The 16,263-nt window shown below is 44.2% G+C and overlaps 1 protein-coding gene across 12 annotated transcripts in view; it reads right to left on the bottom strand.

Annotated features, from left to right (window-relative positions):
- Window positions 1–16,263, bottom strand: part of LOC121447943 (kinesin-like protein KIF1B) — a 155,370-nt gene that overhangs the window by 55,635 nt on the left and 83,472 nt on the right. For 9 of the 12 annotated variants that reach the window (XM_041651284.1, XM_041651283.1, XM_041651288.1 and 6 more), the window contains 5 exons: window positions 8,912–9,008; window positions 8,419–8,567; window positions 6,874–7,052; window positions 5,865–6,002; window positions 4,207–4,455 (listed from right to left, as the gene is read on the bottom strand). In XM_041651284.1, coding sequence (XP_041507218.1) covers window positions 4,207–4,455; window positions 5,865–6,002; window positions 6,874–7,052; window positions 8,419–8,567; window positions 8,912–9,008 — 812 coding nt within the window. The remainder of the gene's footprint in view (window positions 1–4,206; window positions 4,456–5,864; window positions 6,003–6,873; window positions 7,053–8,418; window positions 8,568–8,911; window positions 9,009–16,263) is intronic. The other 3 variants (XM_041651292.1, XM_041651293.1, XM_041651295.1) reach the window with 1 other exon arrangement.

The raw sequence follows: 16,263 nt of genomic DNA, 5'->3' as shown, positions 1-16,263 counted from the left end.
CACTACCTCGACTGGGTTTCAAAAACTAAGGATTTGGCATATGGAAACAAATGGCTAATTTCACTTCCAAAGTCAGCACACACACAGGCTACACTCCTGCCTCAATGGCATTCCAGTCAGACCTGCCCACTTCCAGTGCCTGGGCCATTAAGAGCCATCACACGTCTCTCCTTCCTGCAGTCCTGTCCTCCACCCCATGCTTTGATTTCACAGCCTTAGGTCTTACTGTAAATGCTGCTTCCATGACAGGCCCTCCCAACATTACATGCTGGAGACACACACACACACACACTCCTTTCACTGTGGCTATCACTGCATCTATGTGATTATCACTCAGTGTCTTCATCACTCACCAGACTACAAGACTGTGAGGACAGGAGCCAGCTCTGGTTTGCTCACCTCTCTGCAGAGACGTGGCTTGCAGTAAATACACTCAATGAATATCTAGTAAGTGAATGCTTAAGTATGTTAGAACCCAGGAAGGTGACCCATCCTTTATCTTTACACAGAAGTGGAAAACTTTTCAGGAAGATGGGTCATACCGGGACAGAAACGTAAGCCACCTAACTTTATACTAGTCTGACTTTTCAAAAGCAAACTTATGATGGATATTGACCACATAGACTACTTAGAGATCCCACTGTTACTTAATTTTACTATGTAAAGTATAATTATTAGACAAAATTAAAAACCACTGTAGTGCATGCGTTCTTTACGACCTTGACATGTTAGGCAGAGGCTGTACTGCTAAGCAAAGTCACCAGCCCAAGAGCTACTTGTTTTTAGAAACATACATTCACAGGCATATCATCACAAAATAATGCCGGACTGCACATTAACGGTGACAATTCCTTCTGCCCATGACAAAGGCTGTTCTAAACACTGATGCACTGGAGGCACTGTACACGTCCATCTCTAGGAGAGTCTACGGCAAGGCAGAGGCACTGGCTCTGTGACACAGACACGCTCGCTAGACAGCTAAGTGCCGTGCAATCAGAACACAGCCTATAGCCCAACGCTGTGCAAGGCTTCTCCTCGGAAGCTTTCAAACTTGAAAATCACAATTAACTCTGCATTGAATGTCCTTATACTTTGACCCAGCAGACTGAAGGAGAACAGGGATGGAGGGGAGAAGATGTAAAAAGACACATGAGCAGAAAATGATGTGAAGTTACATCAGTAAGAGAAGCTAATTTGTCAACATAAAGAAAATCAGCATAATTACGGTGATACTCATAGAAAAGACATCAGTTTATGTACTTGAGAAAGGTCACAGAATAACCACCTTTTCCTCCTTTCGCCCAGAAGACTAACATATATTTTACATTTCAGCCCGAGTTATGATGGCGTTTCATAACATCCCAACATGCCGTAAGAGAATAGCTAAAGGGACAAGCTCTTTTACTCTGGATACAAAGATTCACCAGAGGCAGCCATGGCCAAGAAACACACCTATCAATGGAATTCAAAGGAAACATGCAAATTTTTACAGTGAGTTCTGTTTATAATTCTGGGCCAATAGGGAACCTGACACCATGAACTATACAACAGGAAAGGACTTATAACGTGACACGTCCGGTCACCAGCGCACAACTGGGAGATGCTGCTGGGGCAAAACTGGAGAGCTGTTCTTCACTGACGGCTATGACTTCACCTTCTCCCAGGAGCTTCTGTTTGGTGGTAAGATTTGAACCCAGGGAAATCACCACCGAGTTCTCCCCAGCTCACCACCTCAGCCCCCTTCTTGCAAAGAAGTGTTAGCTCTAGAACCCAGAAATCCCAACTAATGAAAACATCAACTCCTGAGCCCACAGCTCCACAAATATTCTAAATGAAAATCAGTGTAGCTGACTGCTTTATATCTATTCTTTTTTTTTTTTTTTTTTGGTTTTTTGAGACAGGGTTTCTCTGTGGCTTTGGAGCCTATCCTGGAACTAGCTCTGTAGACCAGGCTGGTCTCGAACTCCCAGAGATCCGCTTGCCTCTGCCTCTGATCCGAATGCTATATGTATTCTTATATACGACAGACAGAATAAAACTAGAAAGAAACTATGCATTTTACTTGGCACAGTGAGTGGCCACATTAAGGAGGATTCTGACTTAACTCTTTCATAAAACCAACTCAAGATACAAGTACTTCTAAGAAAAAGTCTTTTTTTTTCTTTTGAAGACACTATGTAGCCCTACCTCTCCTGGAACTCACTATGTAGAGATCAGATTGGCCTTGAACTCACAAAGATCTGCCAGCTTCTGCAGTGTATCACTATGCCTGGCTCTAAGCAGAAGTCTTAATGGCAACATTCATTTTGTTAGTAGAGATAATAAAATATAAAAAAGGGGGAAAATGGATTTTTTATGGTGTTTAATTAATTAATTAAGTATATATATAGTGGTCTGCCTGCCTGCAGGCCAGAAGAAGGCACCAGATCTCATTACAGATGGTTGTGAACCACCATGTGGTTGCTGGGAACTGAACTCAGGACCTCTGGAAGAACAGGCAGTGCTCTTAACCACTGAGCTATCTCTCCAGCCCGAAAAATTGATTTTTTAAAAAAAGGTTCTTTTCCTCTAACTCATTTAAGTTGCTTGTCCTAAGTGAGTTCCAGAGAAGTCCAGGACTCAAGGTCCTCCTGACCACTGTGTTGGGATTCTCTTTACCAGGCCTCCTCCTCATAGTGTGATGTTGCAGAACACGGCAAACAGACAGAGGAGTGAATGCAAAGTGAATAAGCTAATAATCAGAATCTGGTTCTACTGCCAGTCTTCTTAGACTAGAACAGGAATGCACTGAGGGATACAGATCGGAATAAATAAAGCACTCTTCGTGCACACTTCTCTCATTTCAATATAAAATGGCTTCTCTAAAGCCCTAACACTGGCAATGCACCACAGGCTAACAATATTCACGACTATATCATCTCATCTCATTTGTTCATGGAGAATCTGTATTATAGAACTCAGGCCACTATAGCAATTTCGGTGTCACTTCTACCTAAAGCTTTTCTTTCTGTTCTCACCGTCATCCTCTCCCGTGAGTGAGGAGTTCCCACCAGGGGTCCAGTCCATATGACAGCTAAGTCTGAACTCCACGTCTATTGTGTCAGGAGACAAGCAGCTGGTGCTTACCCGCTCCACAGTGGTAGATTAGTGCATCATTAACCTTAATCTTTGTTTTTTCCAGACAGGGTTTCTTTGTATCACCTTGGCTGTCCTAAAACTAGCTCTGTAGACTAGGCTGGCCTCGAACTCACAGAGATCTGCCTGCCTCTGCCTCCTGAGTGCTGCCACCACCGCTTGGCTTTGTTTCTGTTATTTTTTTTTTAAGACAGAATCTCACGTGTCCCAAGCTAGATCCAAACTCTATGTAGCCACGTATAACCCCAAATTCTAATCTTCCTGCCTCCACCCCAAGTGCTGGCATTGGAGGTGTGCACTACCATACCCAGCTTAAAGCAATGAGCATTCTACTATCAAACCTAAAATTACTTCATTACTAAGAGTGGATGTGGAAATATCAGGAACCTATGCACCTCTGACAGAGGGGTGTGCACACCAAGAGCTGGAGACAGTGACTCAACCTGGGACCTCAAGGTAAAAGTTTCATGTACCACAAACAAATACTGATGATGGTGACAAAGATAACTTCCTAAGATCCATGATTATAAACCCTACAAGTTATTTCTGGCAGAATTCCGGACCTGCAGATAGGTTCAGAGACCAGACACAGCCAGACCGCCGCTGTCAACAAAGGAGAGCTGGGCACTCCCGATTCTCCTCTAGAGCAAGTCCACTGCAGTCCTCTAATTTCTGAGGTGCCACCGATTCCTCAGCCTAACCTGGGGCTTTCTTGGCTCCTGCTCATTTTATTCCCATCTGTTTCCCTTTAGAGATGAAGCATCTAGACTACAGTAACGTGTACTGAACCCATTACATGGGAATCTTAATTGCTGGGCAATCTGGGCCAAGCAGTCTCCAGGTAGTCCTCATAAGATGCTGTCTCGTGTACTAAGTAGACTGTGCCTCCCAGGCAAGGCCTGTGATCATTTTCTAGCCTCACTGGCCTTCACAGACCTTTGAGCACTGGAAGACTCAGGCAGGACTGTTCTTGAAGTAAAGGGCTAAAGCAGGGTTATCCAAAATTGTACAAAGAGGCATTTAGAACAAGAGCTGGTCCCTTTTCGCCTTTCTCACAATAACCTCACCAACCTTCCTACTAAAATGAACCAAGGGGATCGGTCGTAAAACGGGTCATGCCCATCACTGAAGAGATCTGATCCCTCTTCCATCCCTGCGTCAGAGCCGGTGTCATCCACGAATGCCTCATCATCAAAATCCTCCATGTCATCCTGCTGCTCGTCAGCCAGTTCAGTGATGTCGGAATCGGCCGTGGAAAAAGTGGGGGAGGGTGTGCGGTCGGCAAGGCGCTCATTCACACAGCCGTGGAAAATGGGGGAGCTAGACACCAGGTAAGACGCCGATTAACACAGGCAGGGAGAGAGGAACAGTTGGTTAAATAGGACGCTCAGGTGCCAACAGGACAGAATCCACTGGCAGAATCAACACGGTAAAAGCATAGAAAAGCAAAAGTGGAAAATGAGCATAAACGGCATGGCTCAGGTAAAGGGAACAGGGCAGGCTGAGAAGATCTATAAGGACAGAGCCTCAGAATAAGAAACGCAAAGAGCCTCCATGAGTGGACCATCTCAGGTTGTTTATGTTCTCCAGTTTACACAAAAGATCAGCATCCTGTCCTCCAAAAGCTACTCATAAGGAAAATAATATGGCTTTAAGCAAATTCTCTTGTCAGTTCAGAGCAGAACACCAAATGGATGAAACTGTGTATACCAAAGCAGCAGAGGCTCACATGAGACGTGTCTGGCAGGTCCCCCTCTGCAAAGCCTCGTCTACTATCAGAATAGAGTGGAAAAGGTTGACCCATAACTACCTTCAGTCAGCTCCTTTACAAACCATAGCAGGGCATTGAAGAGTAACTCAAAATTCTGGAACTAGTAAGCTCAAGATTCACCTAAGGCTGGAGAGATGGCTCAGTGGTTAAGAGCACTCGCTGCTCTTGCAGAGGACCTGGATTTGGTTCCCAGCACCCTCAAGTAGCTCACAACCATCTGGAAGTCAAGTTCCAGGGGATCCAATGTGTTCTTTTGGCTCGGGTGAGCATCAGGTATGCATATAAATACAGACACATATGCAGGCAAAATACCCATACACATAAAAAATAAAATCTTTTTAAAAAATTTACATTTCTCTGCTTTTACATTTCTAGAACTCTTTAGAACTAAAATCTAAATACACACTCACTAAGGTGCTTTTGTTTCCATACAATGTTGAGAGCGATGTCTTTATAAAAGGAGAGGCTAGCATGGTGTGCAGCTAACTTGCCCTGGGTAATAACCAAAGCAAGAAAATACTGATCAGATTTCAGAGGTTCTCCACCACAGTCTGAGAACACACCCTGTGACTTCTATCTAAGCCGTATGGGATTCAGACAAGTCTTCTTTTTCTTCTCAGTTTACCTTGATCAACTACAAAACGTTTTGCAAGCTGAGAGTCTAGGATGACCGTCAGATGCTCTGGCTACAAGTCTGACAAAGCAATGCACACTGTGTGAAACTGCAGTAAATATACTAAAGAATACGGTGGTTCTGAGTGGAGAAGATCAGACAGAGGTGGCTTTTGGTTTGTTTTTTCTTCTAGTGCTGGGAACCGACATCCTAGGCTGAGCACCAAACCTCACCTGAGAAGAAGCTTTTATATACATATTCCTTTCCCCCATATTCTCTACCAACATTTTCAAAAGTAAAAGTACTTGCTATTATTTTTCCAAAGACAACAAAATCACTACATACCTTCCCACAAGCTTGAACCAGTGGAACCGATCGTAGAAGGGGTCGCTGCCGGTCATGGTGGCTTCGCTCTCGTCTTGGGCACCGGAAGCCATCTCACCTGCTCTGTCATACATCTCTCGCATTAAATCCAGTCTCTGTCTGTGGGGCAAATACAGGGCAAACTGAGTTCAGATCAGGAGACGGCACTAAACTTCGCTCTGGAAACTGCTTGCATGCAAACCACTTCTAAGAAGCCACTCCTATCACTTAATGCTATTAGATCAGGCACAGCCATCAGCACAGAAACCAAAACGCTCAGAATCCAAAATGTGTGAGCAGAGAGAGAAGACACTGGAAGTAAAAAAACGGTCTATTGAGTCAGATTTTCTCAGAAGCACATACAAGCGTGTGATCTGATTTGATTAAACTTATAGTCGGGGAAGACACGAACTTCAATGGTGTTTGACATCTCAAATAAAATTAGATAAAAGAAATTATTTTGTCACACTCGATGTAAAAGAAATGAAATGGTCTCTCCCCTGTTTATTAAAGATTACCATGAGGTCCAGGACTAGAGTAAGAGGATCCAAGATAGAAATAAACACAAACTTGGCTCATCTAAAATATAAGAGGGCTTATGAAAGCAATTAAAAAAAATCAATAAATGTTGAAGTTGTCTGAGAAATGAGTGTCACTGACTTGAGAAAACGGACGGATGATAATATTCTTGACAGTGCTTAAAGACCACAGAAAAGGAACTGACATTATCTTCAGAAAGAGGTGAGTATGAGGGAACCCATTTAAGCAATCAGCGCAATCCTCTTTTTTTTTTTTTTTTTTTTTTTCCCCCTCAAGACAAGAGTTTCTCTGTATAGCCTTGCCAGTCTGGAACTTGCTTTATAAATCAGGCTGGCCTCGAACTCACAGAGATCCGCCTGCCTCTGCCTTCTGAGTGCTGGGATTAAAGGCGTGCGCCACCACAGCTGGCTATTTTCTTTTAAAGAATATTCTTTTATGAGTATTTTCCTACTTGAGTTTATCCAAAGACCAATAATGTGTTGCTCCATTCTTCAGGTCCTGGACTTCCACTGCCACCACCGTACGAGGGAAAGGCCTGTCCTCATGAGTTTTTTCCATCTCCGTGGGAAGTAATTCAGGAGGCAAAGGGGAATACAGTGTGTCAGTCAGCAGAACGAACTGAAACTGCACCTAAAGCGAGAGAATAAAGACGGACAAGTGTGCATATGACTGTCTCAGCACGTGAGGGTCAGACACAAGGGACTGGGGATTTAGCAAGTGCAAGGCCCTGGGCTCGGGCCATAGTTCCGGGAGATTCAGAGACAAGGCGATATAGCATTGCTAAGGGGAAAGAGGTCAAATACAGAACATCTATCCAACAGACAGCTGTGGCTAACTGAAGACCTGGTCCACATTTTAACTGAGGGGACAATCTTAATTTTAAACTAAGGTATTCACAAACTTTGTTTTCCTGGGGTGGCGACTTTCCCCCCACAAACTAAAACCTCAGTAAATATGGTAGGAGGATGAAGACTCCCGTGGAACATAAACAAGAGGCTGAAAGGAGGACGGCAGTTTCCCAAGGGGAGGATGCACGTGTGGCCTTTTAGTGGACTGCGGAGAGTAACCACTAATCATTCAAGCGTTTGCTATGTAGTAAGTATCGTGACTATCATTTTCTTCTTGCATTAGTATTACTCCTTGCCTTATATTATTACCTCCAAATACTAATTAAGCAACAGGTACAGCAACAAGAAAAGATAGAGTTCCCGACTTTAGTTCACGCAATGAAGAGAATGGTTAATAAATAACACAATGTATTTCTGAAATCATGAGTGAAGATGTCACCTACCCCAGTTCACAAATGTAAAACACTCGCCTAGGAGAAGACAACAGTTTTCCAGTCAGGTAGTCTGTGTTTCTTCCTACTCCACAATACAGTCCCCAGCTCTTGAGCAGTGAGGCACACAGAAGAACCAAGGATTCCAAATTTAAGAACAATATTTGGACGTTGCACACAAGGCGGTATGCTCAGTCACAGCAGCAGTTTGGGGCTGTTGACATGTCTAGGCACTGTTAAGAGTTCTGCATGCAGCCGTTCTCTCTCGTCTCTCATCGCCCTCGGTGGCAGGTTCTGCTGCCACCCTAGTCTGTAGATGAGGCCATAAAGCTACGGAGCCATTAGGTCAGCTCAGCTGCTGCTGGGCTGGACTGGCTGGCTGAGCACAGAGCACATACACTGGTCTCAAAGCTGAAGGGCAAGAACTACAAGAAGACCATGGTTTTCCCCAGAAATCCAACAAAAGCATGTATCTGCTGACAGGTTTATTCAGCTCCCACTTAGAATACTCAGGTTTGTAAAATAAGCCAGAAAACAACAACTGTAAATTTTTCATTACTACCTATGTTAACTTTTCATTACAACCTATGTTGTGCTGGCACACAGATGGAATAAAGCTTTTCACGGCACCGAACAGCTGAGTCCCCCCAAGTGAAAGGCAAATTTAAGGCTATTAATTTTAGTGAACACACTCTGCCTCCAGATCACCCTCCATACCTTCTTCTTTAGCTCCACGCTGATGGCATTGGCTTCCTTCAGGTATACTGCATTACCCCAGAGTAAGTCCCGTAACGAAGTAAACTGGTGAGACTTCCATTTCCGGAAGGCCCATTGGGCCAACTCAAACTCATGCTGTGTCCAAGGAACTGAAAGAGCAGAGGAAGCAAACTTAACAGTGACTTCACAACCGTGAGGGACTTCATCCCTCCTATGCAGTATATATATGTACTCTAGAAAAACCTAAAGTGTAAAGAATACGGTTCTGGGTTGCTTGGCTTGTTTGAGACAGGGTCTCATGCAGTCCAGGATGGCTTCAAATCTGCTATGAAGTCAAGGGTGGCCTCGAACTCTTCATCCTCCTGCTCAACCTCCAAGGGTTGGGATCACACGCATCCCTGTTAGTTTGTTATATTTGTTTATTGTAAACGTTGCCTTGCAGTTTTTTATTGGAGGACAGGCATGTGCCATAGCTGCACGAAGAGGCTCTCACCTTCCTCCTCCTCCTCTTCTTCCTCTTCAGTTGTTTCTGCAGCCAGAGAACGAGTCTCGACCTGCCTCTGCAAGGCCTGCAGTTTACTCTCATAGTCCTGAGTGAAAAGAAAGGAGATAACATGTAGAGAAGGGAGGAAATAAGAAGGAAAGGGGGAAACGGAAGGAGGGGAAGCAAAGTCAGCAAGGGACAAACACAGGAAGCGGGTGGGGACAGTATCTCACACATCAAGGATTCCAGAGAACGAAAATCCCAGGGAGAATTCAAGTCACCAGGACCTCCTGAGACCCCACTCTTCTAACTAGTCGAAAGGGGAGAGAATTAGGCTATAGATTTTGAGGCTCCTTGTGGCTGAAGACTCCAAGCCCACAGTACTCCTGAACTGAAACAGCTGGTTCAAGGGGAAGTCTATGTTAAATATGTATTAGTATATGGATTGAAATGAGTACAATACAAATCACGTTTACCTCTGTTTCTCCACCTGACCCACGTATTCTCTTTTCTCACTGAAGGACTCATTATAAGCTTTTAAATTCTGTGTCTGTGGGATCGTGCAGGAAGAGGTCACAACAGGGTGCTGGAGCCCAAGGAGCCAGGGGGACAGCTGTGAGCAGCCCGCTGCTGAGACCTGGACTCATGGCCTCCCCAAGAGCAGTAGTTGCTGATCACCGCTGAGGTGTCTCTTCAGCCTTGCTCCATGGACTTTTGGTACAAGCAGCATGACCACAAAGGGAGCAGTGGTCACTGGATGATGGGGAAAAGTCTTGTTCTTTTTATTAATTAAGATTTATTATTATTAATTATTAAATAGGGGACTGAGTTTTGGGTCTAACAACTGGTCTTACTGTCTTTGGTTTTTTTTTTTTTTTTGTTTGTTTGTTTGTTTGTTTCTTTTCGAGAAAGGATTTCTCTGTGGTTTTGGAGCCTGTCCTGGAACTAGCTCTTGTAGACCAGGCTGGTCTCGAACTCACAGAGATCCGCCTGCCTCTGCCTCCTGAGTGCTGGGATTAAAGGCGTGCGCCACCACCGCCCTGCCTGGTCTTACTGTCTTATAACTCCAGAAAGCAAACATTTTCCTAAGTAATAATTTCTTCATTTTTAAAGATTTTATAGTCTATGATCCTTCGTACCCAACAGCTGGTGAAGGATCAACAGATAAACACGAGAGCTCTCTTACGTGGAATGATGCTAATCAAATGGCACTCCTGTGTGTATGCATGCACACACGTTTCTGTGTGTGAGTTCAGGGATGCACATGTGTGGAGGTTGTCGTTGGTACATTCTTTATTGTTTTCTCCACCTTTTAAAGTTTTAAATTCTATTAATTCGTTTGCTTATTTATTTCTTAGTGTGTGTGTGTGTGCATGTGAGTGTGGGCACACACGTGCTGCAGTGAGGTGGAGGTCAGATGACAAACTTTAAGAATCGGTCCTCTCCTTCTACCATGTGGGTTCCTGAAATGGAGCTCAGTCAGCAGGCTTGGCATCCAGCGCCTTTACCCGCTGATCCATCTCACCAGTCCACAACAAAAAGATTAACAAGTCGAATCAATTCCATGGATAAATGTCAACTGAATCCCAGATTAAAACACACACTTTTTTTGTTTGTTTTGTTTTGTTTTGTTTGATTTTCAAGACAGCCCTGGCTGTCTTGGAACTTGCTTTATAGAGCAGGCTGGCCTTGAACTCATAGAGATCTGCCTACCTCTGATTTCCAAGTGCTGGGATTAAAGGCATGAGTCACCACCACCTGGCTAAAACACACATTCTTCTAAAATTTGTATTTATGAGAAAAGTAAGAATAGATTATTTATTTATTTGTTTGCTTGTTTTTCAAGACAAGGTTTCTCTGTGTAGCCCTGGCTGTCCTGGAACTTGATTTGTGGACCAGGATGACCTCGAACTCACAGAGACCAGCCTACTTCTGCTTCCTGAGTACTGGGGTTTAAAGGCATGTGCCACTATTGCTCGGCTAAAAGGAGACTTTTAAAAATAGGTGTATATTGCATAATGTAGAACTAGCATTAAATTTCTTAGAAGATAATCATATTAATAGACTAGCACTGGTTTTAGGAGGTATAAATATAGAGGCATCGAGGAGCCAACTACCATGATGTCTCCCGTTTTCAAACTAAAAGGTGAACAAAGTGATGAGGGCTGGTGAGATGGCAGGGGTGAGAGGACCTGGGTTCAGTTCCCAGCACCTATATCAAATGGTTCAAAACCACCTTGTAACTCCGGCTCTGGGAGATCCAATGCCTCCTGGCCTTGGCAGGCACCACGGTGCACATAAACTAATAAAGGCACATCACATGCAGATAAATAAATAAATAAATAAATAAATAAAGTTCTTTGCACCATTTTTTCAGCTTCTCTGTAGTGTTGAAATGTGCACTTGGTAGCCATTAATTATTTTCCCCTTACGACCTGTTTATAACACGGGATTCTTCCAGCAAAAGGAGAAAGGCATGCCATTTCATCTCACAATCACCAGGGAGAAAAACCCACATTTCCTCTTGGGGAGTTCTTTAAGAGCAAGTCTTTGAGTTGGTCAAACTACCAACCAGAACAAAGTCTAGACTCTACCAGCTAAGGTGTGAGGACAGCTTTATTCAGAGGTTCTCGCCAGGCTTTAGTGGGAATAAACGATCTCTCATGACACTCAGAATGGGGAAAATACCAACCTCCAACTAAATTCTGACCAGAATTTGGTAGTTCAATAGAAGAACCATTTTCTGAATTGAAGTTCTTTTCCAAACCTAGCCACTTACGAGCTTCCAAGGATAGAGTCACAATATCTGTGTGTGTGCGCGTGTGCACATACGAACATGTGCACGCATGCATGAGTGTACACATGTGTGCATGTGCCCCTCAGAGGCCAGAAGGTGGCACTGGCTAGAGCTACAGGTGACTGTGAGCTGTCTGACATAGGTGCTAGACATCCAACTCCAGTCCTCTATAACAGCCGCAAGCTCTTAACCTCTAAGCCATCTCTCTAACCTCGAGACATATGTATTGTTTTCCTACTAAGAACCTGATGCTACAAATACAGAGGTTAGTAAGAAAAAGGGCCCATAGGTGAGGGGAAAACAGACGGCAAACAGTGGACATTTCCACACTCTAACCTTGGTGGAGAAAAGCATTCTGGAGAATAGACAGCAAGGAAGAAGACAGACGAGGAAGACCATCAGATGGGGTGGTAGGAAAAGTGAAGTGAAACCAATGTCAGCCGAGGGACAGGAGAGGCTGCTTGCGTTCCTAGAGGCACCTGTCAGACCTTTTACAGCATCCTACATTTCTCTCTTGGCTGGTCACACAGTACTGATAACCAGTGTGGTTATCTGTCCAGTGGCTGCTTCTCCATAATTCTGAATTTCTCAAGCACAGGGAACACACTGTCATTTCCGATCCGAGCATCTGACACATATCTCTCTTCCAGACAGAGACAGTCATGTCCTCATCTTCTAGATCAAAAGGACTCAAAAATGACCGCCTTTTAGATCAAAGACCAGCACACCATGGCCTCTGGGATGGATCCAGACACCTATCCACATGGTCAACAAAGCTCAAAGCACTACTAAGGACTAGAAGTAGACTCCAGTACACGCACAAAGCCCCATCTGGTTCCATCCCAACACCAATTTTAAAGTGTTACAATCTGGCTTTTTAATAGAAAATGATCTGCAACCCCAGTTCTACCTCAACAGTTTTGGATTTCAAAGGTGCTTAAGGGATCAGACATTACCTAGTACTCTGGATGCAAATGATTAGGTCTCATGCCAGACCTAGGCATCATTAATTTTGGCGGTGGACACATCAACTGCTCTCACAAGACTCTAGGACACTGTGACACTATACTCAGGAACGACTGCTCTGAGTCCTGTGTGCACAGATGGCTGGTGAAATGAACACAGCAGAGAAGGCCCTCATTCTGTTAGCTTACATCTGCACGAAAGAACCAAACAAGTGTATAGATAGGCTAATCACAGGTTGTAATTACTAGAATAATGTGAGTTGATAGACCACTTGTCTAGAAAACAAAAATATATATAGCACTGTATGGACTAGGTGTGTTGGTGCAAGCCTGCAATGTGAGCACTAGGGAGGTGGAAGCAGGAGAAACACAGGTTCAAGGTCACCTTCAGCTACACAGAAAATTAAATGCCACACATGAGACCCCATTTCAAAAAATCATTTATTTCTTTTGAGACAGGGTCTTACTATGTAGCCCTGACTGTCCTAGAATTTACTAAGTAGACCAGGCTGGCCTCGAACTCATCCAGATCGGTCTGCCCCTGCCTCCCAACTGCTGGGATTAAAGGTGTGTGCCACCATGCCTGGCTGGGGTGAGCTGGGGTAGGAAGAATGGCACCGAAGCAAAGATTTGGAAGAGATAAGCATGACAGGAAACAAGCTGCTGTTGTGAGAACGTGTAACTGAGGAGAAATAAAAGGCCAGTGGCATTTGCGCTATGATGTTGTCGAGACGTGAGCTTAGAGGTCGGCAAATAAGCACAATATCTAAAACCTTGTAAACACCACCACAATTCAGGCTTAAAAGTACAATGGAAAACCCAAGAGGCCACTGACAGGAAGCAACTCGGATTCAGATGACTCTGGCTACAGCATGGGCAGTGAAAAGCAGACGTGAGAGCAGGCACAGGTCAGGCTAGGAGGTGAGAGGCGATGGTGACACAGCTTGGTGTCTCTAAGATGACAATTTAGACAAAATCAAAGTCCCTACCCTGAGTTTTCTGGGTGGGCAGTTTTTAACAACAGAAGCTTGGCTTCAAACAACAAGATATAATCAACAAGGAATCACAAGAAGGGGTACATCCATATCCCAGGTGACACCTCACACCTTGTCATATTTAAACGTGCCCCTCATCAGGAGGAAGATAATCTCAAACCTATGTCTGCTCCCCACGGGCCCAGTGATCTTTTTTTTAAAATTAATTATTTAATTAATTAATTTATTTAGTATACAATATCCTTTCTGCGTGTATGCCTGAAGGCCAGAAGAGGGCACCAGACCTCATTACAGACGGTTGTGAGCCATCATGTGGTTGCTGGGAATTGAACTCAGGACCTTTGGAAGAGCAGGCAATGCTCTTAACCGCTGAGCCATCTCACCAGCCCCCCAGTGATCTTTAACACATCGCAAGACATCTTTTCAGACTTATTTATTTTATTTTATTTTATGTATATGAATGCTTTGCCTGTCTGTTGGATCCCTGGAACTGGGGTTATGGATGATTGTGAGCCATGTGGATGTTGAGATATGAAACTGTAAACTCTGCAAGAGCACCAAGTGCTCTTAACCACAGAACCATCTTGCCAGCCCCCTATAGCCGCCCCCCTCTTTTTTTTGGAGCGAGAGAAAGAGAGGCCCAGGAGATCTCCCTGTGGCAGTTTCCTCAAGGCTGAGATGACAGGAGTGAACCACCATACAGTGATATTTTATTTGTGTTTTAATAAAGCTTGCCTGAAGATCAGAAAAGCAGAGCAGCCAATCCACTAGCATTCTTACCTCTAGCAGGGCTCAAACAAAGGGGCGATCCTGTTCTCAACGTGACTGCAGATTGCAAGGCTCTCCACCAAATCTCCAATGGCCAACTGAGCCCTGAGCTCCTGTCTCCTCCCATCTTATATTCATCTCTAGTGCCAGGATTAAAGGTGTGCACAACAAGAGAGAGTTCTAGGACAGGCTCCAAAGCTACAGAGAAACCCTGTCTCAAAAAACAATTAAAAAAAAAAAAGTGCACCACCACTGCCCAGCCTCTATGGCTGACTAGTGTGGCTGCTGGGGTTAAAGACGTGTGCCAGCACCGCCTGGCCTGTATGGCTGACTAGTGTGGGTGGCTTTGCACTGATCTTCAGGCAAGCTTTATTTATTACACCGTTGCTTCTAAGGCTTTCCTCTCCCTCCTGGCACTGCTTAGACAAGCACTCTTTCTCACCTGAACCAAGCAGCAACTTCCCAACTGGCCCGCATGGTTCTGAATTGGCATGCCTACAATTTACCTTATCTATCAGCGGCTCTCAACCTTCCTAACGTTGTGACCCTTTAATCCAGTTCATGTTGTTGTGACCCCCAACCATAAAATTATTTCACTGCTATTTCATAACTGTGTTTTGTCACTGTTGCGACCAAATGTAAACATCTGCTATTCAGGGTATCTTCCATGTGACCCCTGTGAAAAGGACATTCAACCCCAAGGGGTCGCAACCCACAGGCTGAGAATCACTGCTCTATTCTGTGCCCACAGTGGGCTTTCTAAAAAGATGGATCTAATAAAGGAATTTCCAAGTTGACACTGGGTTGACAGTTTGACCCTCATTCCTTCCAATCTCCTTGTCTTTTGCCCACCATGACAAATATGGCCATCTGACCATCCCAAATAATCCACATTTCCCCAGTCCTATCCTGGTCTCTTCCATTCGGATCCTTCCCCCCCCTTATTCTTTTTACTTTGGGAAATCCTCAGTCCTGCTGTGGGGCTTGCCCTTGGCTTAAGGCTTCGGTCCGCCACAAGCCTCACCTACCACTATCCTCTTCAGATGTGATTGCCCACACAGACACCACCGCATATACCGTACTGCACCTAAATCACTCCTGGGTCCTAGGACACGCGTGCTCCTGGAAACTCCACTAGTTTCTCCCAGAGCAGAGAAATACAAAGTACTTGAAGGGGAAATATAAGCCCTGGCCCGGAACAATTCACACTTAGCATGTCTCATGCATATCAGTTGCATATGTTGTGTTCTAAATTGCAATACACAGCTGTGTTATTTTCCAATGTGAAAAAGCTGCTAGGTCCAAATTTTTTTAAAGTCATGTCTGTGTAAAAGTGTCAGGCCCACTGGAACTTAAGTTGCAGATAGGAGTGAGCTGCCACGTGGGTGCTGGGAATTGAATCCAGGTCCTCTGGAAGAACAGCCAGTGCTCTTAACTGCTGAGCTCTCTCTACAGCCCTTGGTTTGGATAAGATTTTTAACAAGACCAACGGCCCACCAAACAAACAAAATGAAAATTCTGCTTTGTCCGGCTTCATCTTTAGCAAACTAACAATAATCCGAGTGGAGAAAAGAGGAGGTTAAAGGGGAAAGAAATGGTTCATCACTTCAGAAAATTTCAAACCATAACTATATATGAAAAAAAAGGAAACATTTAATACAAACTAAAATCAAAAAGTATTACTCTCGCTCATTTAAAGTTCCCAGGGAAGACTGAATTACTTGTTTTCTTGTTGTTTTGTGGCGCTAGAGATAGAACCCAGGGCTTTGTGTAATAGGTTAAGCACTAGCATACTACTTAGCTACATTCCGTGGCCACAAATTTTGCAAAATAGAA

Source organism: Microtus oregoni, unplaced genomic scaffold (genome assembly GCF_018167655.1).
Source record: "Microtus oregoni isolate MIOR12 unplaced genomic scaffold, Mior012 000005F_ref0000423, whole genome shotgun sequence".
Lineage (NCBI taxonomy): Eukaryota > Metazoa > Chordata > Mammalia > Rodentia > Cricetidae > Microtus > Microtus oregoni.
Note: the sequence above shows the minus strand (reverse complement) of the source record. Positions and strands in the feature narration are given on the sequence as shown.